The sequence below is a fragment of the Trichomycterus rosablanca genome, chromosome 10 (genome assembly GCF_030014385.1).
Source record: "Trichomycterus rosablanca isolate fTriRos1 chromosome 10, fTriRos1.hap1, whole genome shotgun sequence".
NCBI classification, from domain to species: domain Eukaryota; kingdom Metazoa; phylum Chordata; class Actinopteri; order Siluriformes; family Trichomycteridae; genus Trichomycterus; species Trichomycterus rosablanca.
The window spans coordinates 32,103,036-32,129,359 of record NC_085997.1 but is presented as its reverse complement, the minus strand read 5'-3'; the positions used below and the strand labels follow the sequence as shown (position 1 = coordinate 32,129,359).

Sequence of the window (26,324 nt, the reverse complement as noted above, 5' to 3'; positions counted from 1 at the left end):
TGAAACTGAGCTACAGCATGGTGGCCAAGGTCATACAGCGGTTTTCCAGGACAGGTTCCACTCGGAACAGGCTTCGCCAGGGTCGACCAAAGAAGTTGAGTCCACGTGTTCGGCATCATATCCAGAGGTTGGCTTTAAAAAATAGACACATGAGTGCTGCCAGCATTGCTGCAGAGGTTGAAGACGTGGGAGGTCAGCCTGTCAGTGCTCAGACCATACGCCGCACACTGCATCAACTCGGTCTGCATGGTCGTCATCCCAGAAGGAAGCTGACGCACAAGAAAGCCCGCAAACAGTTTGCTGAAGACAAGCAGTCCAAGAACATGGATTACTGGAATGCCCTGTGGTCTGACGAGACCAAGATAAACTTGTTTGGCTCAGATGGTGTCCAGCATGTGTGGCGGCGCCCTGGTGAGAAGTACCAAGACAACTGTATCTTGCCTACAGTCAAGCATGGTGGTGGTAGCATCATGGTCTTGGGCTGCATGAGTGTTGCTGGCACTGGGGAGCTGCAGTTCATTGAGGGAAACATGAATTCCAACATGTACTGTGACATTCTGAAACAGAGCATGATCCCCTCCCTTCGAAAACTGGGCCTCATGGCAGTTTTCGAACAGAATAACGACCCCAAACACAACCTCCAAGATGACAACTGCCTTGCTGAGGAAGCTGAAGGTAAAGGTGATGGACTAAACCCAATTGAGCACCTGTGGCGCATCCTCAAGTGGAAGGTGGAGGAGTTCAAGGTGTCTAACATCCACCAGCTCCGTGATGTCATCATGGAGGAGTGGAAGAGGATTCCAGTAGCAACCTGTGCAGCTCTGGTGAATTCCATGCCCAGGAGGGTTAAGGCAGTGCTGGATAATAATGGTGGTCACACAAAATATTGACACTTTGGGCACAATTTGGACATGTTCACTGTGGGGTGTACTCACTTATGTTGCCAGCCATTTAGACATTAATGGCTGTGTGTTGAGTTATTTTCAGAAGACAGTAAATCTACACTGCTATACAAGTTGTACACTGACTACTCTAAGTTATATCCAAGTTTCATGTCTATAGTGTTGTCCCATGAAAAGATATAATGAAATATTTGCAGAAATGTGAGGGGTGTACTCACTTTTGTGATACACTGTATAAGGTTTGATTGTTATCAGAACCACACTGGCCTAAATTATTAGCAGAAGTTTGGCACACCCTTGAACTTTTCTACAGTTGTCTCTTCAGCCAAATTGTATCTGGGCAAGTGAGGTAAGAAAAAACCCAACAGTCACTTGCCAAGAGTTCTTGCCAGAGATGAAACCTGTTGGATGGTCACCCATCATTGCAAGACTCCTAAAATAAAATAAAAAACAACACTGGAGTGGCTTTAAGGGCAAGTCTCTTCATGTCCTTGAGTGGTCCACTGATGCTCAAGCTTGTTGAGATGTATCCAAAAGGACTTGTAGCTGAAATTGCTGCCAAAAGGGCAGAATCAGCAATTATATCTAATCAAAATCAAATCCATATCTCAAAGCGTGCAAAACACCAACGGAACACTTTCTGAATCCACTGTGTATTTAAGGGTTATATTTTAACACAAACACTACACCATCATCTAAAGAGTCTATGAAATTGTTATAAAGTGTTTTCAGCTGAAGTGAAAGCAGCATCTCTGGTGGGAGAATGACTTGAGTGTTAAAATCTGAATGGATGACCATAACAGGGCAGACATTTTACACTTTATGAATATTTGCAGGTTACATATCACTCAAGAATTAAATAATTAAATCGAATCTGTAGAGGATCAGTCTTTTAACATTTCAACTTTTCACAAGAAATGCTAATCTATGATAATCTGTGCTAATCTCTTCAAAAGTCTCATTTCTCTGCACTGCTATGTACAGTATCTTATTCTAGTGGCTGTCTGAAGCCTTTTAGTTCCACACAGTGGCTTAGTGGTGTATAAAACAGTGCTACTAAAACATCTGGACAGTGCTTATTTGTTCATGATGAACTCGTAAGAGTAGGTAAAGTAGTAATAGATTAACTGGACATAATAATAGTAATGTTATGTAAATTAAAGAAAACACAAGCCTATTGTTTTTAGTTGATGGTTACAGTTGAAACTCGACAACCAACCAAATTCAGCCTTATTTGTTCCTGACATGTTTATGATTATACAATGTACATGGCATAGACAGTGCAAACACCTGATTCATCATCAAAACAAGCTGGTTACAAAAAACACCAGTTACATTTACGGCATTTATCCAAATCGACTTACAATTATGACCGAATTTAATTTGAGCAATTGAGGCTCAAGGGCCCAACAGTGGCAATTAGTTCACACGCCTCATTCACACTACACAATTTTTGCCCTGATTTTTCGCTCGCCAACTGGTCGGCGCTAGATTTGCCGGCTCGGGAGCAACTCAGTGTTCGCTCAGCGATCAAAACTCGGCTCTCAATCACTATGTGTGAACTACTCAACTCAATCCGTGCGGCTCGCCAAGCACTCGCCGACCGAAGAGAGTTATCTAGCTTGTCAAATATCTGGATCTGAGTCGCACAACTGGCAATGAGTGCTTTATCGAACCGCCAATGAGAACGCAAGATACGAGGTAAGGGAAACGCAGGGGAGGAGTTGTAAAAAGGTGGGACAGGGGCATAATATAGTTTATATCAGAATACATCGACACACACACACAAGTTTTACAGTATTTCTGACCTGATCGTTCTCTATAAAACATAACACCAAAATATTTATTAACCGCCAACTCACTATGGAACAATCCATGCTGTTCGTATTTTTCCTCTTGATTTAACGCTGCACATCAGCCCACAAACTTTGATCGCTCGCTTATTGTTGACGTGTATTTTTGGACGTGGTATCATTAAACCCCTAGTGACTTCTCACGTTTCTTTTCGTGACAAAACGTAGTTTGGGAGACCAGAGAAGCTCGTCTGCGATTGCAGTTGGTGATAGATCGTGTAGTGTGAAACCCCCTGTCACCGATCAGTCGTGTAGTGTGAAAGCCACAAAGACTCGAAAGACTCTCGATTACAAGAGATCCAGTTGTGTAGTGTGAACTGTACAGCGACCTGACGACTTGGAAAGTCGTGTAGTGTGAACTTGGCATAAGCAGCAGCGGTTTCATTTCGTCTGCCATGACTGTTTTGAAAACCCTGTATATTTTCCTTGCAATGTATCAGCTTTTGTTTACACATGAACCTGTCTGGTATTTCACCTGCACTTGTTCTGTGTCTTAACCTGCTGAACTGCTGTATTAGTTTATTTGTCCTTGCCATGCTTTTAGACATAGAACCTACATGATAATATGTTAATACCCTAGTAGAAGTACATATAGGGAAGAATCTTACCTTACCCATTTTGTACATTAGATTTTTGTTTATGCTGCTTACTAGCTGCGTTTTGAATTAGCAATAAAATGACCAAAATCACTAAAGTTTTACACTTGCAAAACAATGGATATGTTGTGTAATTTCTGTCTAAATGACCACAGTATGGGTGAAGTTACTGGTGTCTCAAGTTCAGAGATGATCAAGAGTTTGTCTGAAATGCTCTCAGATTTAATGCCTGAGGGGGTCAGTTTCCCAATAACCCCAATCAAAAGTTTTCACAGAGGTTAGGCAGACTCTCTGCGTGTCTGGATTAACCACTATCTACACTGATCAGCCATAACATTAAAACCACCTCCTTGTTTATACACTGTCCATTTTATCAGCTCCACTTACCATATAAAAGCACTTTTAGTTCTACAATTACTGACTGTAGTCCATCTATTTCTCTACATATCTTTTTAGCCTGCTTTAACCCTGTTCTTCAATGGTCAGGACCCCCAAAATACCACTACAGAGCAGGTATTATTTAGGTGGTGGATCATTCTCAGCACTGCAGTGGCACTGACATGGTGGTGGTGTGTTAGTGTGTGTTGTGCTGGTATAAGTGGATCAGACACAGCCGTGCTGCTGGAGTTTTTAAATACTGTGTCCACGCACTGTCCACTGTATTAGACACTCCTACCTGGTTGTTCCACCTTGTAGATGTTGACACAATCCCTCATCTATTGCTGCTGTTTGAGTTGGTCTTCTTCTGACCTTCATCAGGACGCTGCTCACGGGGTGCTGTTGGCTGGTTGGTGGACTATTCTCAGTCCAGCAGTGACAGTGAGGTGTTTAAAAACTCCGTCAGCATTGTTGTGTCTGATCCACTCATACCAGCACAACACACACTAACACACCACCACCATGTCAGTGTCCCTGCAGTGCTGAGAATGATCCACCACCTAAATAATACCTGCTCTGTGGTGGTCCTGTGGGGGTCCTGACCATTGAAGAACAGCATGAAAAGGGGCTAACAAAGCATGCAGAGAAACAGATGGACTACAGTCAGTAATTGTAGAACTACAAAGTACTTCTATATGGTAAGTGGAGCTGATAAAATGGACAGTGAGTGTAGAAACAAGGAGGTGGTTTTAATGTTATGGCTGACGGGTGTATATCACAAGCCAAGGCCACAGAGTAAAGTGTATGTCATGTTCTTAAACTGTTCACGTGCTGGAATTTAGCATCTCTCTGTCCTCCCTCCTCCCGTCTCGGTGTGCTCAGACAAAACCAGACAGGCTGCATTTTTCACATGTCTGTTTTATTTTATATGTCAAGCATTCTACAAACCCTAAATAAGCAGCATTTCTTTAGGGCACTTCCCAATTCTTTTGAGAATTGTTTTGGTTTGTTTGTAATGTTGACAGCGCCTGTGCATTGCTTAATTTAGAAAGCGTCCCAACTTGTCTGAAAATGGGGCCAAAAAGTCAAATCCATATTCATACTTTTGTGTAGGTGATGTAAGCACATTCGATTTCATTGGTTAAGAATTGTTGAGGTTGACTGATAAAACGCCACACCCCTCAGGTTCAGTTCTATTTGGGAGTACTCTGTAAGTCCCTGTTTTAAATGAGAAATTGAATATGACTTCTGCAGTGTTACGACTAAAATTTAGAGCTCAATTTTAAGGCAATTCCTGTGTGTTTTCCCCAGACAGAGCCAAAAAACGCAAGGTAGAACAGCAAAAGGCGGAGAGTAGGTGTGGGTTGTACCGTGTTTTGGGTGAAGGGCTTCCTGGATGAGTCAGTGTAGTCAGGGGGAGGCAGAAGCACAGGCTGCTCTTCCTCCTCCTCTTCATCCTCTCTGGACTGCTTAGAAAGATTTGCCATGTTCATCCTGTGCAGAGGGGTCTCAGCCCTGCTTTCACACACACACACACACACACACACACACACACACACACACACACACACACACACACACACACGCTGAATTTAAGTAACAATTTTCATCCTTTCATGCTACTTTTATTTAAATCATGCACTTATTCATTGAAAAGAAAAGACTCACATGTTAGTCATCACAGGCTCACTGTAAGGTCGGCAGTATGAGGACGGAAACCAGCCTCTCCTGTGAAAACACAATATATCTCTAAAAAGATCTGACCTCTACAGCTTCATCCATCATACAAACCATGTTTGATAAATAGATTTTAAGGCTGCGTAAAAAGCAGACGCAATCTTCCAGTTATTATAGAGAACAAGCGAGTCACTGGAGAGGTGCATTTCTGCCGCCGGTGGGAGACATGCATTAATGCTTGGTTGCTTAGAAACTGCCTTATACAGAAAGTCAATCTTAACTTTAAACTATAGAGCTTTAAATTGTGCGTCAGTATTGGCAAGAGACAAAGACATTTCATCGCTCCAAACATTAATAACAGCATAATGGCTTCTGCAGGAGACTACCTTGACATGTTATTCCCAAATAACTCACTGCCAGCATCTTTTACTTAAAAACAGGTATTTAAAATAGCACAAGTAATTACACAATGCCTTCAAAAATATTCTCTGTAACAGCATCAACCCATCGGCAAGTTGTTTTTGAAGATCCTGTTGAATTTGACTGTTAAATGACAACAGTCTTCTGAACTTTTCTAAGACTGCAAGGGAAGCTCAGCTTCCCGTAAAATGTCAAAAATTAAATGGTCAAATATGTACAGTTGTGTTAACATTTCATTGACTACAAATGCGTTAGAACACGTTCATCTCGAAGACGAGTTCGTTCAGAATCAGCTACTTATCACAAATCGACTGACTCGAACTTCTCATACATTCCCTTAGCGTCAATGCATTTGCCCGCAGAAGCTGAGCGTCTATTCACTTCAATGGAACGGTTTTTTTCATTGCTTCGAAACTTGCCAGTCATTGGATAAATGCCACGATTTTGTCCCACCCCGGACGCTGAGCGTCTCTGGGGGTGAATGGAGCTGTGGGCGGGTCTGGACGCTGAGCTTCTGCAAGATGATTGGAGGATCAGTCGAAAGTCTGAATCCCGTTTTGATTGACAGCTATTTTGAGGTCTACACCTTCACTTAATCACTGGGAGCTTCAGTCAAATCGCGGATTTTGCGAGTGAAGTCGAAAGACAAACTGCAACCCATTTCAGGCCATTTTCTTTATGTATAAATAAATTTTATGATGTAAGCCGACAATGAGCTTCCCCTCTTTGAAAGACCAGCAGCCGCCACTGCTTCTGAAGTACTCCCAAACCTGTGTGGCTATGTTTGTCATAGTAGCATTACGGTTTCTCATGCAATGCCGTCTAAAGGCATGAAGGCCAAACGCATATAGTGGTTTCCAGCATTGCTTTTTATAGACTGAAATTTCTTCTTATTTTTACTATACTATGTACAGATGGTGAAAGACCCAAACCAAATTTGCAATCTTGTATTGTTAAATACGAATACCTTTATTCTCTTTGTTTGTTTGTTTGTTTATTAGGATTTTAACGTCATGTTTTACACTTTTGGTTACATTCATGACAGGAACGGTAGTTACTCATTACACAAGATTCATCAGTTCACAGGGTTATATCGAACACAGTCATGGACAATTTATTATTTCCAATTCACCTCACTTGCATGTCTTTGGACTGTGGGAGGAAACCGGAGCACCCGGAGTAAACCCACGTAGACACGGGGAGAACATGCAAACTCCACACAGAAAGGACCCAGACCGCCCCACCTAGGGATTGAACACAGGACCTTCTTGCTGTGAGGTGACAGTGCTACCCACTTAGCCACCGTGCCGCCCTATTGTCATTGTACAAGTACAACGAGATTCAGTGTGCTCTACATAGGAAATAAAATAAACTATAAAAATTATATTAAGGGGAAGGGAAAATACACATACATATAAGTAGTTTAGAAGTTGGGTAGTAGTATATACAACCAGTCCAGTGGGGAAGTGTGCAATGCTACATTTTACACATAGAGGTAGTAATAGAGGATCCGGAAGTAGAGACTCCGGTTCCATGTAAGATTTCCAGTGCAAAGTACAAGTACCAAGTCAATATGGCAATGACATTAGCAATGTCATTTAACCATTAGCAGCTCTGAATATTTTAAAGTGAGCATGTGCAATAGCAAGAATAATATTAACTATATTTTATACTGTATGTCCAAAACATTTGATGTGGCGAGTTTAATAAAAAAGATAATGAAGCATTCAAAAACTACTATGAAAGAGGTGATGTGAGATGTTTTTATATACTTTCATGGGACATGAGTGTCATGGCAGTATTGGAATTTCACTAATTTTTTTTTATTTATATATATATTTTTTATTTATGCATTTTCTCCCCTTTGCAGCTCAGCGTTGTGTACGGCGAGACACACCCTGAGAGCACTCTCTTCTCATCTCTGTGCAGGCGCGATCAATAAGCCAGCAGAGTCATGAGAGAGAGATCCCATCCGGCTTAGTCCCGCCCATATCTGAACAACAGGCCAATCGTTGTTCATGTGGCTTCTCAGCCTTAGCCGGCAGGCAGAGCTGAGATTCGATACGATGTATTCGAGATCCCAGCTCTGGTTCCAGCGTGTGTTTTTTTTACTAATTTCTACATCATTATTAGGGCCCTGCTAAATTCACGAGAAAATTTGCTTTTCACAAACCTCGGTTTTCAAAAAAATCCCAGATTTGTAAAAAGTGCCACATTCCATGACAGTCATTAAACACTGATAAATTGAATGATAGAATAAATGGAGACAATACACAGCACAGCCTACCTGAGGCTTCGTCTCAAATACGAATATACTCACCCATGTTTTGAGTCCACAGAAGTGGTTGAGAATTTCCCAAACTCAGTTACCCGAGTCGTGTTTGCACTTAGACATCTTGGACATTTTGACTAACCGATTGCTAACTGAATTGCCGTAGGATTGCTAGGACTGCCTCATAGTATGTGCATTAACCAGTAAGTGTATGGCACTTAATGCTACGTGAATGAAAATGTTTAATCATTAAACACAAACCTTTAAGTTTGAATTGCATATTACATGGGAAAAGGCTCTTTTTACGGTCCATGATGTGATTTCTACAGCCATGAATCAGGTAGGGCTTTAATCATTATGAATGATTGGAACCAAGTAAAAAATACACTCACAGCAACTTACAAAATGTCCCAACTTCAACCAACATTAAATGGAGTTTGTAAGATACAATGAAAAGAAAAATCTGGGATTTGATCATTGTATTTTGTAAATATAAACAAATTTACAATTTATTGCTGCAACACAATGTTGGGACAGAGGCATGTTTAGCACCGTTTTACATCACATTTCATATTAATACAATTTTAATGGTTTGGGAATTGAGGATACTGTAATAAAATTGTTGCAGTTTTGGGCAAATTAAGTTTTTGCTCATATTGGCCTGATACAGGATTTCACCTGCTCAACAGTCCATGGTCACTGTTTGTTGTGTGATGTACAGTATGTGTGATGAATGTTCTATACATTTTTAATAGGAGATAGATCTGGACTGCTGTCAGGCTGTCAGAGGTGTGTGAATTAAAACATTCCCCACACCACTGAATCATATCACCAGCCTAAACTGTTTACACAGAGCAGTTTGCGTCAATGGATTCATCCTGTTTACATTATAATCTGACCCTACCATCTGTGTGTTCATGCTAAAATCAGACCAGGCAACGTTTTTCAGTTTTCAATTGTCCTGTTTGGTGAGCCTCAGATACCTCTAGAATGACAAAGGTGGTTCACAGTGTGGTCTTTTGCTGATGTAGCCCATTCGCCTCAATGTTGGATGTATTGCGCAATCTAAGATCCTTTTGTTCACCACACTGACAGTAAAGAGTGGTTATTTAGGATATGGGGGCCAATTCAATCCACAGAAGCACTTCTACTAATAATAATTTGAGTGTTTTGCTCAATCCTACATCTGGATCATACACAAAACATAGAAAATATACACTGATCAACCATAACATTAAAACCACCTCCTTGATTCTACACTCACTGTCCATTTTATCAGCTCCACTTACCATATAGGAGCACTTTGTAGTTCTACAATTACTGACTGTAGTCCATCTGTTTCTCTGCATGCTTTATTAGCTCCTTTCACCCTGTTCTTTAATGGTCAGGACTCTCCCAGGACCACTACAGAGCAGGTATTATTTGGGTGGTGGGTCATTCTCAGCACTGCAGTGACACTGACATGGTGGTGGTGTGTTAGTGTGTGTTGTGCTGGTATGAGTGGATCAGACACAGCAGTGCTGCTGGCGTTTTTAAACACCTCACTGTCACTGCTGGACTGAGATTAGTCCACCAACCAAAAATATCCAGCCAAAAGCGCCCGGTGGGCAGCGTCCTGTGACCACTGATGAAGGTCTAGAAGATGACCAACTCAAACAGCAGCAATAGATGAGCGATCGTCTCTGACTTTACATCTACAAGGTGGACCAACTAGGTAGGAGTGTCTAATAGAGTGGACAGTGAGTGGACACGGTATTTAAAAACTCCAGCAGCACTGCTGTGTCTTATCCACTCATACCAGCACAACACACACTAACACACCACCACTATGTCAGTGTCACTCAGTGCTGAGAATGATCCACCACCTAAATAATACCTGCTCTGTGGTGGTCCTGACCATTGAAGAACAGGGTGAAGGGGGGCTAAAAAAGTATGTAGAGAAACAGGTGAACAACAGGCAGTAATTGTAGAACTTCAAAGTGCTCCTATATGGTAAGTGGAGCTGATAAAATGGACAGTAAGTGTAGAAACAAGGAGGTGGTTTTAATGTTATGGCTGATTGGTGTACATTATGTATACATAATCTGAAAGGCATGACCATGACTGACTAGCAAACTGCCCACAAAACAGCTTTTGTCAATACAAAAACATAATAAAAGGTTTTTAAGATTAACATACAACAAAAACTCATCAGCCAACAGAAAAGTTTGACAACAACATACACTGTAAAACTTATTAAACACACACACACACACACACACACACACACACACACACACACACACACACACACACACACACAACTTGTTCCATAGTTTGACTTACTTTCCAGTTTTCTCCAGTTCCCCATACAGCCAGCCATCCTTCTCATCCTGAATAAGTAAAGTGATGATTTCTCCATCACTGAAGCCGAGCAGGGTATCATTGTTTCCAGCTGTGTGAGGAAAAATGGTCTGCACACGTGTCTTCTTCATTACGTTTATTTCACTGGAAATAGACCTGGACATGTCACCATCATCCAAACTGTCTTGATCTGTCGATTTTAAACCAAGCGTGAGATTTGCATCAGTTTATTTTTGTTCAGCTTTCAGTATAAAAGTATAACTAAGGTCTGTAATACTGCCTGTTAAGTTCTGTTGATTTAAAGAATAAGTTAATAAGTAGACTGATTACAAATAAGGTGTCTGATAATCTTGCCTGAGTAAGGCTCTGTGGACGTGGGGCTGGGGTGGTGGTCCTGAGCAAACATTGTGGCCAGAGGAGTAGTGCGGATCTGCGGTGGTGGAGCTGGTGGTGGCACCATAATATCAGAATTCTAAAAATGAACAAATACATATAATTAAAATAAATGATTGTAGCAAGTCTGCAAAAAAGTGCATTGTGCGCTTGTTATCTACTAAGGTTTTTATACTTTACAGTCACTAAAGCTAAATAAATACAGTATTATATACTAAAATAGATATGTACAATTTAATAAAACTCCATGGACAAGGAATCAATCCACTTACTTACACATAGAGATAATTTAAAGACCAGAGACAAATACATTTGATAACTTTAACTTACATGAATAATAATGGCTTCCCCCTGAACCACTGGGCACAAGGCATCAACAAACTACAAGCAGAACGCAAATCCATTGCAGGGCCCCCTTTTGACATGTCTGTATACGTGTCTGTATGTTGATAGAACCGCTGAGGATTTAAACCCTGAATCCTAGCGGTAGTAGGCTAGCTCAATCACCAGAGTTGATATTATTAATATTACCCGTTGATAAGTAACGGATTAAGTTTGTTGATTTCACAGGATAAAATGAAAAAGCAGTTTCAGAGTTTAAGTACTAAAATACCACGATCTACTCCAGAGAACCTGAGTGTACAGTTTATTCAGGAAAGGATCAAACCTGGCTTGATGGATGTATGCTTTCATTGGCTTTCTAAGGTTTGTCCTTGGTGGCTTATAAATTGAATAGTATAGAATGCCTTTATTGTCAGTGCACAACGAAATTTTGAGTGTCTCATATGTGTACACATGTGGGTTTTAAGAACTTTAAAGAAAGAAAGAAGAATGTTATTGCACAGTCCCTATAAATTGCACATTATTTTCTAGGATGCGGAATTCGAGAATTTAGTGTTTTTATGGCGGAGGGGTAAAAGCTTTTCAAGAGTCTGGAAGCGAGTCCTTAATAATGTTTGAGGCCCGGCGCAGGCATCGGGTTCTGTAAATGTTCTCTAGTGAAGGCAGCTGAGTGTTGATGGTTCTCTGAGCTGATTTGATGAATCTCTGAAGAGCTTTCTTGTCAACCTCAGAGCAGCTGGCATACCACGCCAGAATGCCATGGGTGAGTATGCTTTCCACAGTGCTGCGATAGGACACCAGCCTTGTAGGTTTCCCCATTACATGACATCCACCAGTCTGGGAGGTTGAGGGCTAGCTTGTGGTTCCTGTGTGACCAACCCACGGTGTCATTACAAGCTGAGACTTATGTCTCATGCAATGTCAGTGGGCAGGTCAGTGTTTATATGAAATGGCACTTTTAATCAAATTAGGTGCCACATGCCAGGGACTGGCTGGCATCACATGGTTGTTAGGAACGACTAGAATGGGGGGTAGGTCAGAGGTACTTTTTAGATTAGAAATGTCTTTTTGTATTTATTTTAGGCCTTTTGTATTTATTGTACTGTTGTCTATCTGCACTGTGTACTGTATTGTCTTGTACTTTTTGTTCTATGTTGCACCCTGGTCCTGGAGGAACGTTGTTTCGTTTCAATATGTACTCGTATATAGCTGAAATGACAATAAATCCTCTCTCTTTTTTTTTTTTTTATGCATTTTCTCCCCTTTTTTTCATCATGCTTCCTCTCCGCCTATGCCGATCCCTGCTCTGACCGAGGAGATCGAAGCTAACCCACGCCCCCTCCGACACGTGGGCAGCAAGCCGTATGCATCTTATCACCCACACATTGACGAGTGTTGTGCCACCTAGTGTTGTGTACGGAGAGACACACCCTAAGAGCACTCTTTCCTCATCTCTGTGTAGGCGCCTCTAATCAGCCAGTTGTAATTGCACCAGTCATGAGAGAGAGACCCCATCCGGCTTAGTCCCGTCCATATCTGAACAACAGGTCAATCTGAGATTCAATACGATGTATTCGAGATCCAGCTCTGGTTCCAGCGTGTGTTTTTACCGCTGTGCCACCTGAGCGGACTCTTGATATGTGTTCCAGCTTTTGACCATGAGCAGCTCATGAATTTTCATATAAATCATGCACAATACTGACTCACCCTGTCAAAGCGCCTCACAAGGGGTGAGGGATCAGGTGTAACCGAAACGGGGGTTTGCAGTCCCTCAATCATAGTCATTATGGTGTCTGGAACTTTGGTGGCATCACTGCACTTGTCCTGCCAGCTGGGCAGCTTTGCAGAGAGCATCTCCTTTGCCTGGGAGCATGACAGAGAAATAGAGACACAAAGGCAACACATAAGGCAGAATAAAGGGGTTTAGTAGGTTGGAAAAGTAGTGGCTTCACAGTTTTGTTTTTGTTTCCCACAAAGAAACTGACAAGAGAAGGTGAATTTGCTAACAGCAACTGAAACAATTTACAAATAAAATCATCCAACTGGAGCCTGTCAGGCATGAGTCAGTTGTGAACCAAGCCTAGTGGTCTGATGATTCACAAATCTGATCATTTGCACATGAAATTCAGAAATGTTAAGAACTAGATGTAAGAACTAGATTAATGGCTTTATTATGGTTAGTAGGAGTGTCATGTTTTGCCAAAAAACATCCTCCTATTGACATTAATTCTAGTTTTGACAGGGACAGTGCACATAGATTTATTTAGGCTGACTTCCACAAAGAAAAACTGTTCTTTGAACGTTCTGTTATCACCTTTTACTGCTTTATTTAAAATAACAAATTAATAATTTATTTATCTCAATAATGTCTTTATCTTGTCAGTCACGGTGGGGCTGGAGCCTTCCTGAAAAACAGGGAATGTGACAAATAAATTCTGGACAGGGTGTCGGTCCAGCATAGAGCACCACATACTCAGTCATTCACATCTAATGCCTAGTTCACACTACACGATTTTTGCCCTGATTTTCGCTCACCGACTGGTCGGTGCTAGATTTGCCGGCTCGGAAGCAACTCTGCCTTTGCTCCGCGATCAAAACTCGGCTCAATCGCTATGTGTGAACTACTCGATCTGAGCCGCTCGCCGAAGAGAGACTTCTAGCTTGTCAAATATCTGGATCTGAGTTGCACAACTGGCAATGAGTGCTATGTCGAACAACCAATGAGAACGCAAGATACGGTGTGAGGGGAAACGCAGGGGAGGAGTTGTAAAAAGGTGGGACAGGGGCTTAATATAGTTTATATCAGAATACATCAACACACACACAAGTTTTACAGTATTTCTGACCTTATCGTTCTCTACAAAACATAACACCAAAATATTTATTAACCTCCAACTTACTACAGAACAATCCCTGCTATTCACGTAGCCAAATCCACTCATTAATTTATAATTTCTCCTTGATTTTACGCTGCACATCAGTGCACAAACTTTGATCGCTCGCTACTTGTTGATGTGCATTGATGGACGTGGTATCATTAAACCCCTCGTCACTTCTCACGTTTGTTTTCGTGACATAACATAGTTTGGGAGACCAGAGAAGCTCGCCTGCGATTCCAGTTGGTGATAGATCGTGTTGTGTGAAACCCCCTATCACCGATCAGTCGTGTAAATCAGACTTGAAAGACTCCCGATTACAAGAGATCCAGTCGTGTAATGTGAACTGTACAGTGACCTGACGACTTGGAAAGTCGTGTAGTGTGAACTTGGCATAAGGTTAATTTAGAATAGCTATTCCACCTACTAGCTTATTTAGTTTTAGGATTTAAGATTAGATCAAAAACTGTCTTCACAAACAGTGACATGAAGTGAGGTTTAAACCCAGGTGCCCACAACCCTGAAGCTGTGTGGTACTCATATTACTGGTGCTACTATGGAAACTAAGCCACACTAATAACTAACTAAAGTTAAAATCAAATGAAAAGTAACAAATAATACTGGAAAAGATAAAAACTATGATAACAGTGTAATGTTCCCTCAGGTTTCTAGTGCAGAAAAACATTCACTTGAAAACTGCTGTATAATATCTGAGGATTAACAAACACACATGATTGTAAAGCCCTTTCACACTTAATTAAAAGATTTTAGTTACTTTAGTGCTAAAACCCACCTTGTCATGAAAGGCCGCCATCTGATAGACGAAGGTACAATGTTTATCCACCAGAAAACAGAACCTCCTCTTCTCCTCTAGCAGAGCCTCCGTGAGACCTTCCGCAATAAACATCTGCATGTCCGTCTGTCGTGATGAAAGGGTCTCCATACACTAAACACAAACATGATGCAACATACACCGATGAGGCATAACATTATGACCACCTTCCTAATATTGTGTTGGCCCCCCCAACAGCCCTGCAACTGTGATGCACTGTGTATTCTGACACCTTTCTATCAGAACCAGCATTAACTTCTTCAGCAATTTGAGCTACAGTAGCTCATCTGTTGGATCCTTTTTACCAGCCAGGACACATACATACACCGATCAGGCATAATATTATGACCACCTTCCTAAAATTGTGTTGGTCCCCCTTTTGCTGACAAAACAGCCCTGACCCATCGAGGCATGGAGTCTGACACCTATTGGATCGGGCCAGCACACACAGGCCAGCCTTCGCTCCCCACGTGCATCAATAAGCCTTGGCCGCCCATGATCCTGTCGCCGGTTTACCACTGTTCCTTCCTTGGACCACTTTTGATAGATACTGACCACTGCAGACCGGGAACACCCCACAAGAGCTGCAGTTTTGGAGATGCTCTGACCCAGTCATCTAGCCATCACAATTTGGCCCTTGTCAAACTCGCTCAAATCCTCAAGCTCACCCATTTTTCCTGCTTCTAACATCAACTTTGAGGATAAAATGTTCACTTGCTGCCTAATATATCCCCCCCCACTAACAGGTGCCGTGATGAAGAGATAATCAGTGTTATTCACTTCACCTGTCAGTGGTCATAATGTTATGCCTTGTTGGTGTAATTCTACAGAAGTGCCTTTAAAATTCAGATCAAATTTTTCTGCTAAAACGAAAAATAAAAAACATTAACTTGTCTCTTTACTTTGTGACTTTCATTGGTAGGAGACACATTTTTACATTTCTGCAACTTCTGCAACTGTTTTTGTGATAATAATTGGACCTTTACTTTTTAAACAAACCCTGCTAGGAACAAAAACATAAACATACAGCAAAATATAAAATACAGCTCAAATATAGCTTAGCGCTTAATACCTGCATCAACAGTGGAGCTGATAAAATGGACAGTGAGTGTAGAAACAAGGAGGTGGTTTTAATGTTATGGCTGATCGGTGTAAATCAGCTTTTGCAATTTTGCAAGTGAAATTGTTGTCCATTCTTGTTTGACACAAGACTTCAGCTGCTCAACAGTGTGTGGTCTGCGTGGTCTAATTCTCCTCTTCATGATGCACCATATATTTTCAAAAGAAGACAGAATTGGACTGCAGGCAGGCCAGTCAAGCACACACACACTATGTCTACGAAGCCACACTGTTCTAAGCCATGCAGAATATGGCCTGGCATTTCCTGGGAAAAGACGTTGCCCTGATGGCAGAATGTCTCTCACTAAAACCCAAATATACGCCTCTGCATCAACGAAATGCAAGTCACCTATGCTCTGGGTACTAATGCTAATATCTAATAACTAATATCACGACAGACCTCTTCAGCATTTTTTGCAGATATCAGGCCCACCCACACAAATGTTTTGATGCATTGTATCTGAACCATAATTATTGGTACCATTATCAGGGATAAGCATCAACATTTTTGAAGTCACAGCCCACACCTACTGGTCGTGCCATCACCATCGTTATTTTGCCGGTAATGGTGTCTGTCGACAGAAGATATCCAACACCCACCATGACTAACAGCACTGGCATAACAGTGCAACAGATGAGAACCAGATCTCGTCTCTTTACAGGATTTCCCTTCCTATTATAGCTCTGAGGCTGAGTTGTCATAGTGACTGTGCAAATGGTTTATCAGGCTGTTTGTCACAATCTTTGCTGTAATTAAAAGTACTGATGCTGACAATTCAGCAAAGTGAATGTGCTTTATGGCTTCTCTTTGTCTTAGCTGAATAGCCAGCATCGGTATGTAAATAAATGTTGTCTGAACACTACAGCACTGCGAGACCACGATGCTGGGGTCAGAGCGCAGGGTCAGTCGTTGTCTGGCATGTCTGGAGCCGAAGAACTAAGGGCTTTTCTCAAGGGCTCAACCATGGCTGTACGGCAAAACTGGGATTCAAACCCACAGTCTTCCAATGAGAACCCAAAGTAGTACCCTTTACAGTACCACTGCCTCTGACTAACTGTGAGATGATTCCCACCCCATGCAGAACAGTGCATTTATGATTCCACTTAATATTCAATACAATTGCAGTTAACCAAGGGTAACTGAAAGAGGGGACGACTGTAATATATACGTTCTACTGTCAGCCCACCAAGTTTTGGCATAAGCCTGTAATAAATCCCTCAGCATAGACACCAATCAGCCATAACATTAAAACCACCTCCTTGTTTCTACACTCACTGTTCATTTTATCAGCTCCACTTACCATATAGAAGCACTTTGTAGTTCTACAATTACTGACTGTAGTCCATCTCTTTCTCTGCATGCTTTGTTATCCCCTTTCATGCTGTACTTCAATGGTCATGACCCCACAGGACCACCACAGAGTAGGTATTATTTGGGTGGTGGATCATTCTCAGCACTGCAGTGACACTGACATGGTGGTGGTGTGTTAGTGTGTGTTTTGCTGGTATGAGTGGATAAGACACAGCAATGCTGATGGAGTTTTTAAACACCTCACTGTCACTGCTGGACTAAAAATAGTCCACCAACCAAAAATATCCAGCCAACAGCGTCCTGTGACCACTAATGAAGGTAGAAGATGACCAACTCAAACAGCAGCAACAGATGAGTGATCGTCTCTGACTTTACATCTACAAGGTGGACCAACTAGGTAGGAGTGTCTAATAGAGTGGACAGTGAGTGGACACGGTGTTTAAAAACTCCAGCAGCGCTGCTGGGTCTGATCCATTTATACCAGCACAACACACACTAACATACCACCACCATGTCAGTGTCACTGCAGTGCTGAGAATGATCCATCACCTAAATAATACCTGCTGTGTGGGGGTCCTGACCAGTGAAGAACAGGGTGAAAGCAGGCTAAAAAAGTATGTAGAGAAACAGATGGACTACAGTCAGTAATTGTAGAACTACAAAGTGCTTCTATATGGTTAGTGGAGCTGATAAAATGGACAGTGAGTGTAGAAACAAGGAGGTGGTTTTAATGTTATGGCTGATCAGTGTACATAATAAATGGATTCATATGCAAACACAAAATATGTTTAAAAATTAGAATTAACTGTAATTGCTTAAAGCTTTATCACGAAGTAGTAGTATTAGTATTAATTTTGTTTTATTTAGTTTTATTTTAGTTGTAAATGAGTATCAGTATAGGACTAACAAACTGAACACAGCAACGTTTTAAGTACCCACAAATCATTACTCCTAACTGCTTACTAACTGTGTAACAGTGAATTAGGCATTTGTAATTAATACAACTTACGACTAGAATTTAGTCATATTTGGGAGACAAAGGCCGCTTGATAAGGTGAGCAATATGACTGATTAATAATCCAAGGTCAATAGTCAGAGCTGCAAATACATTAGATAAATAGAAAAGTAGTTCATAAAAGGAAGAGGAAAAAATCCCCTGCCAATCTGAAATCTGACCTCATTTTCCTTGGTGTCGTATTTGCTGGAATGCTTCCCGTGGCTTTTCCGACGCAATTTCCTCAGATCTGCGTGTGTTCTGTCCAGAGAGTCCTGCTTGATTTTGTGTTCTGACTGGTATCTTTTGAATGTGGCCTGAAGTTAAAAACCCATCATCAGTATTATCATCAGATCAGTGCTTCATTTTTCAGAGCTTAACAACAGCACCTAATATACAGTATAAGCTGTCAAATGGTCAGTGAGAATTAATGAGCATACTCACATTCATGTATTTTACATCCAGTTCTGTTTTCCTCTCCAGTTCAGCAATGACCTCACTGTGAAACCTTTTAAACTGATAAAAAAGTCATTAAGAACACATAAACAGCTGTAAGACTCCTGATACACGTGCTGCATTCCACATGCTTACATCAATCTAACAAAAGAGTTATCTTATCGACTCCAGCTGTCAAACATTCACAGCTCTCAGAGATGTAAGTACTGAGATATACTGATAGAGTCATAATAAAACACTCTGAAGGTTAAAAGAGCGGAAATGTGTCAGATATAGCACAGCGGAGGCCACATTTGACCTTTTGGTTTGTTATTTGCAACAAAGAAATCATTTTGGTCAAACTTCACTGAACAGAATCTGTTCTAAATCAGGGTGCGTCAGAGTCCCCTGACCGGCTGTGAGTGACTTTATAGAGGTAGAAAAAACATTTAAATGTTATTGGGACAGTGGTAGCCTAGTGGGTAGAGCTTTGGGCTATCAACCGGAAGATTGGCGGTTCAAATCCAGGCTCTACCATGCAGCCACTGTTGGGTCCTTGAGCAAGGCCCTTAACCCTGTCTGCTCCAGGGGCGCTGTACAGTGGCTGACCCTGCGCTCTGACCCCAGCTTCCTAACAAGCTGGGATATGCGAAGAAAGAATTTCATTGTACTGTACATCTGTATATGTATATATGACAAATAAAGTATATCTTTATCTTTATTTTTAGGGTTTTTTCCTGCCTACTGCTGCCCACAACCCAGTAAATCATTTTTTTATGCCATGAGTAAACCTGGATAACAAATACCTAAAATTACTATTTCAGTTTAGGCCGCTCAGGTGGCACAGCGGTAAATTTCTCTAGCACACTACTACTTACAGGGGTTGGACAAAATAACTGAAACACCTGTCATTTTAGTGTGGGAGGTTTCATGGCTAAATTGGACCAGTCTGGTGGCCAATCTTCATTAATTGCACATTGCACCAGTAAGAGCAGAGTGTGAAGGTTCAATTAGCAGGGTAAGAGCACAGTTTTGCTCAAAATATTGCAATGCACACAACATTATGGGTGACATACCAGAGTTCAAAAGAGGACAAATTGTTGGTGCACGTCTTGCTGGCGCATCTGTGACCAAGACAGCAAGTCTTTGTGATGTATCAAGAGCCACGGTATCCAGGGTAATGTCAGCATACCACTAAGAACGACAAACCACATCCAACAGGATTAACTGTGGACGCAAGAGGAAGCTGTCTGAAAGGGATGTTCGGGTGCTAACCCAGATTGTATCCAAAAAACATAAAACCACGGCTGCCCAAATCACGGCAGAATGAAATGTGCACCTCAACTCTCCTGTTTCCACCAGAACTGTCCGTCGGGAGCTCCACAGGGTCAATATACACGGCCGGGCTGCTATAGCCAAACCTTTGGTCACTCGTGCCAATGCCAAACGTCGGTTTCAATGGTGCAAGGAGCGCAAATCTTGGGCTGTGGACAATGTGAAACATGTATTGTTCTCTGATGAGTCCACCTTTACTGTTTTCCCCACATCCGGGAGAGTTACGGTGTGGAGAAGCCCCAAAGAAGCGTACCACCCAGACTGTTGCATGCCCAGAGTGAAGCATGGGGGTGGATCAGTGATGGTTTGGGCTGCCATATCATGGCATTCCCTTGGCCCAATACTTGTGCTAGATGGGCGCGTCACTGCCAAGGACTACCGAACCATTCTGGAGGACCATGTGCATCCAATGGCGGTGCCGTGTATCAGGATGACAATGCACCAATACACACAGCAAGACTGGTGAAAGATTGGTTTGATGAACATGAAAGTGAAGTTGAACATCTCCCATGGCCTGCACAGTCACCAGATCTAAATATTATTCAGCCACTTTGGGGTGTTTTGGAGAAGCGAGTCAGGAAACGTTTTCCTCCACCAGCATCACGTAGTGACCTGGCCACTATCCTGCAAGAAGAATGGCTTAAAATCCCTCTGACCACTGTGCAGGACTTGTATATGTCATTTCCAAGACGAATTGATGCTGTATTGGCCGCAAAAGGAGGCCCTACACCATACTAATAAATTATTGTGGTCTAAAACCAGGTGTTTCAGTTATTTTGTCCAACCCCTGTAGATCCCTGGTACAAATACCCAGCAGTACTATCGGTTAGTCGGGGGTCTACACAGACATGGTTGACTATGTCTGAGGGGGGCTGAGACCCAGCAATGGGTTGGCGCTCTGTCTGGGATGTGTTACTGCATTGCGCACAATGATTCAGGAGAAACCTGAACCACTACAATCCTGACCAGAATAAAACAGTGTCAGCAAATTAAATGAGATCACGTAATATGGTAGAATGTATTTTTGATGTTTTACATACTTTCTGATATTGAAAAGTACAGTAGACCAGTTACCATACAAAGATTTTGGGTTCCGAACAATCTGTTTCAACTTAACGTACGAACAAATTTCAGATTACGAACAGAAATTCGCGAAACACGTGACGTCATGAACAAGTTGACTCTGAGCGTCTCTCTCTCTCTCTATATATATACAGTGTATCACAAAAGTGAGTACACCCCTCAAATTTCTGCAGATATTTAAGTATATCTTTTCATGGGACAACACTGACAAAATGACACTTTGACACAATGAAAAGTAGTCTGTGTGCAGCTTATATAACAGTGTAAATGTATTCTTCCCTCAAAATAACTCAATATACAGCCATTAATGTCTAAACCACCGGCAACAAAAGTGAGTACACCCCTTAGTGAAAGTTCCTGAAGTGTCAATATTTTGTGTGGCCACCATTATTTCCCAGAACTGCCTTAACTCTCCTGGGCATGGAGTTTACCAGAGCTTCACAGGTTGCCACTGGAATGCTTTTCCACTCCTCCATGACGTCATCACGGAGCTGGCGGATATTCGAGACTTTGCACTCCTCCACCTTCCGCTTGAGGATGCCCCAAAGATGTTCTATTGGGTTTAGGTCTGGAGACATGCTTGGCCAGTCCATCACCTTTACCCTCAGCCTCTTCAATAAAGCAGTGGTCGTCTTAGAGGTGTGTTTGGGGTCATTATCATGCTGGAACACTGCCCTGCGACCCAGTTTCCGGAGGGAGGGGATCATGCTCTGCTTCAGTATTTCACAGTACATATTGGAGTTCATGTGTCCCTCAATGAAATGTAACTCCCCAACACCTGCTGCACTCATGCAGCCCCAGACCATGGCATTCCCACCACCATGCTTGACTGTAGGCATGACACACTTATCTTTGTACTCCTCACCTGATTGCCGCCACACATGCTTGAGACCATCTGAACCAAACAAATTAATATTGGTCTCATCAGACCATAGGACATGGTTCCAGTAATCCATGTCCTTTGTTGACATGTCTTCAGCAAACTGTTTGCGGGCTTTCTTGTGTAGAGACTTCAGAAGAGGCTTCCTTCTGGGGTGACAGCCATGCAGACCAATTTGATGTAGTGTGCGGCGTATGGTCTGAGCACTGCCAGGCTGACCCCCCACCTTTTCAATCTCTGCAGCAATGCTGACAGCACTCCTGCGCCTATCTTTCAAAGACAGCAGTTGGATGTGACGCTCAGCACGTGCACTCAGCTTCTTTGGACGACCAACGCGAGGTCTGTTCTGAGTGGACCCTGCTCTTTTAAAATGCTGGATGATCTTGGCCACTGTGCTGCAGCTCAGTTTCAGGGTGTTGGCAATCTTCTTGTAGCTTTGGCCATCTTCATGTAGCGCAACAATTCGTCTTTTAAGATCCTCAGAGAGTTCTTTGCCATGAGGTGCCATGTTGGAACTTTCAGTGACCAGTATGAGAGAGTGTGAGAGCTGTACTACTAAATTGAACACACCTGCTCCCTATGCACACCTGAGACCTAGTAACACTAACAAATCACATGACATTTTGGAGGGAAAATGACAAGCAGTGCTCAATTTGGACATTTAGGGGTGTAGTCTCTTAGGGGTGTACTCACTTTTGTTGCCGGTGGTTTAGACATTAATGGCTGTATATTGAGTTATTTTGAGGGAAGAATACATTTACACTGTTATATAAGCTGCACACAGACTACTTTTCATTGTGTCAAAGTGTCATTTTGTCAGTGTTGTCCCATGAAAAGATATACTTAAATATCTGCAGAAATGTGAGGGGTGTACTCACTTTTGTGATACACTGTATATACATATATATATATATATATATATATATATATATATATATATATTCCGTGAGCAAACATTCGGACAGCGGACAGTGTTTTTTCAGTGTTTTTTTTTTATATTTTGTAAAATTCTATATTACAATGTCCCCAGAGAAGGTGCAGAGGAAGCGCAGTTTTTTGTTGTTGTATAATTACTCCTGCCAGTAGCTGTCACTGTGTATCGGACAGAGGGGACATTGAGTAAGAGAGAAGAATGAAGTTATTCTTTCGTGAAATTACACCTACAAAATACAAAGCTATTGAAATAAATAAGGAAATATGAGAGAAATATGAGAGGTATTGTTGTTTCTGGTAGATACAATGTATTATGGTGTATGGTAAAGCACACGTACCGTACTGAAATGTGATGTGTGTTTGTGTACAGTACAGTACTACTGTGTATTGTTGTTTATTATTGTTTATTACAGTATAATCTATTCTATAATTTAAGATTAAGGGAAAATAAACTTGTATTTATAACAAAAAAGACCTTTTAAGACATTAGAAAGATTAGGTAAGGGGGGGTTTGGGAGGTCTGGCATGGATTAATTCTATTTACATTATTTCTTATGGGAAAAATAGGTTTAACTAACGAACATTTTGACTTAAGAACAGCCCTTCAGTACCAATTAAATTCGTAAGTCAAGGGTCCACTGTACTGTGCTTCAAGTTATATGTATGGAAAACATTTTAGCACATACAATGTGGGCCAAAAAGTCTGAGTGATAATGCATTTTTCTTGACATGAATACATTGACTTCATCACAAGTCATATACTAATCATAAGGACATGATTGAAAAGTGAAAATCTTTTTTTTTTGGAGGGGGGGGGGGGATTATACAGCTTAAAATAACTTACCAAGTTACCAATGTAAAGGTCTGACCTTTGTACAAAAGGTCAGATTTCCAGGTGTAGAGCAGGTCAGCACCCAAAACAGGCACCGACCTATTACAAGGGAACGCCTTTAAACCCTCAGATGGCAATGTGTGATACTGTCATGAAACTGTCACCCATATTTTTAGGGGTCACCAAAGCAGATCATTCTGGTCCACATATCTAATACCATATCATACTCTCAGTGTTTTAACAAGTGCACCTGTCAGTGGTTTGGCTGTTCAGCCAGTAACCAATAGCCTATAGCACAGCTGTGATTTGAACCTCAGATCTCAGTGGTAGTGGGCTAGTGTGTTTTACCGCAGCACGACCCAGGCACCCGAAATAAACATGATGCATGAAAAAATGTGTTTCAGATGTTATGAATGGCAGCTGAATTTAATTCACATGCATTTCTTAAACATGAACAGCCAGTAATAAACTAGAACACTTTACCCTTGTGTTTTGGTTACCCACCCATTACAGTATAGATTAAGCGCTTGATGAAGCACCTGGATAGAAGCACTGATTTCCAGTACAGGGGTCTGTAAGCACCAAAGTCAATAGCACAGGATGTGAGTTTAAAAATAAATCTCTGAGTGAATTCTTACCGACTCCTCCAGCTCCCACTGCACGTTCTTGTGCACTTCAGATATCTCCATCAGAACCACTCCTGTGGACAGAGACCATAAAAAAATGGCTGATAGTTTGGAATAAATTGCTCAGCTTGCTTTCAAACACACGTATGTATTTTTGAAGTGCTTTTTAAGCAGCTGTTGATGCATTTAGTACTATGTGCTTCTCTTTTACTTCATAAGACTGGGTAATCCACAGCAGGAAATCTGAGAGCAGTCAGCAATATTGAATCTCTCTAGATCTCTTGTATGTTCTCCTTTACAGCTCACTGTACATGGTTTTAATATGATTAAGGTCAGGGAGCAAGGATGGCAAAAGCCATTGATTCTAACCATTTTTGTGTGGATTTGGATGCATGTTAAAGCAATAAGCCATGAGAGGCCGTGCATTACTGTGATTTTAGCACAGGGAATGACTTCTTTCCCGTGCTAAAATCATAGCAGTAACGCACGGTCTCGAGTGGCTTATTGCTTTTATAAAACGGCGGTCAACATAAAATATAATAAATACAACAATGTTTAATTCATAAATGTATTTATTGTGTATAAACTTACAATAAAGCATTCTTCCGCGACGCAAGGTAGTTCGAGTAACAGTGTTGCTAGGCAACATGAAGGCGAACATAACATTAACTTTTTCTTTTCAGTAGCGTATTAATATGGGATGATGTGAGGTGGTCATAGGTGTGCGTTTATCGGGGATTTTACAACGGCTTCGAACGCGGCTCAGCCAATCAGATTTTAGGACCGGAACTATCCGTTTTATAATTTGGTTTATTGTCCTGCTGGAATATCCAACTACAATACAGTTCATCATGTATCTTATATATCACATGTATTCCAATAAGTTTCCCAGGATATGAGTGGAGGGGGTGGGAGTCAAATCATCCACCTTACGTTACAGCTGGATTAGATTATTTTCTGTATATTTCTGTATGGTAGATGGTACAACATCCAAATTATTTGTAAACCTGTGTTGAGAAATGTTCTTTTTTTAAATGGCTAACTGACAAGTCTGTTTTTTGTATTTTCTCAGTTAAATAAAAGTTCAAGAGATTCACAAATCACAGATTCTTGTTTTAATTTAATTTCAGACAATGTCCCAATTTGGGATTCTATTCATTTGTGCCAAAACCAGCTTGAGTTTTGATCTAATTCTAGATTCTTGTTTCATTTTAACTTCACTTATACTTGTGTTTACATTAAGAAAAGGCTTTTTACTGGTAAGCCTTTCGAACACTTGGTTGGCATTGTCAACAGTTATATGGAGAATGTTAAGGTTGCAAATGGACACAATGCTTTCTTGCTTCATGCTGTTTTAGTTTAAAACCATGGATACAAGGGTTGTGTCCCAAAACATATAGTAGGCTTGTCACATTTATGCAATTAAAGCCCTTATGACTAGTGCAGAAAGCATTGAGATTCCAAGAGTACAATGACATACACACCTGTTTTGATTTGATTTGTAGACTTACTTGAGTGCATGTAGATACATTTTTGCCCAAATCAAATATTTTAGTATCTGTTAAATGATGTACAGTGGTACCTTGAAACTCGACGTCAATTGGTTCTGGGACTTGCATTGAGTTTTAAAGGTGTTTAGTTTCAAGATATTTTTTCCCACAAGGATGTTTGGAAAACCTGTTAATGCGTTCCATGGTCTTGTGGACCTGTATATATTTTAAGCTTATGTAAAATTGTTTTTGACATGTATACACTAATAATAACACATATAATATAAAAACACTGAAATACAATTAAAAACAGTTAAAAATAAATACAAACAAAGCTTAACGCGACATTGTACTAAAACGAGCGAGGAATTTCATTAGTGGAGAGAATTTATAAGCAGTAA

The 26,324-nt window shown here is 41.2% G+C and overlaps 1 protein-coding gene across 2 annotated transcripts in view; it reads right to left on the bottom strand.

The window, feature by feature from the left end:
* Positions 1-26,324, bottom strand: part of baiap2l1a (BAR/IMD domain containing adaptor protein 2 like 1a) — a 46,543-nt gene that overhangs the window by 1,605 nt on the left and 18,614 nt on the right. For both annotated transcript variants that reach the window (XM_063003824.1, XM_063003825.1), the window contains exons 4-12: positions 24,446-24,507; positions 18,754-18,825; positions 18,492-18,626; positions 14,846-14,998; positions 12,884-13,039; positions 10,796-10,913; positions 10,424-10,631; positions 5,398-5,457; positions 5,100-5,244 (exon numbers count right to left, since the gene is read on the bottom strand). In XM_063003824.1, the coding sequence (XP_062859894.1) occupies positions 5,100-5,244; positions 5,398-5,457; positions 10,424-10,631; positions 10,796-10,913; positions 12,884-13,039; positions 14,846-14,998; positions 18,492-18,626; positions 18,754-18,825; positions 24,446-24,507 (1,109 nt within the window). The remainder of the gene's footprint in view (positions 1-5,099; positions 5,245-5,397; positions 5,458-10,423; positions 10,632-10,795; positions 10,914-12,883; positions 13,040-14,845; positions 14,999-18,491; positions 18,627-18,753; positions 18,826-24,445; positions 24,508-26,324) is intronic.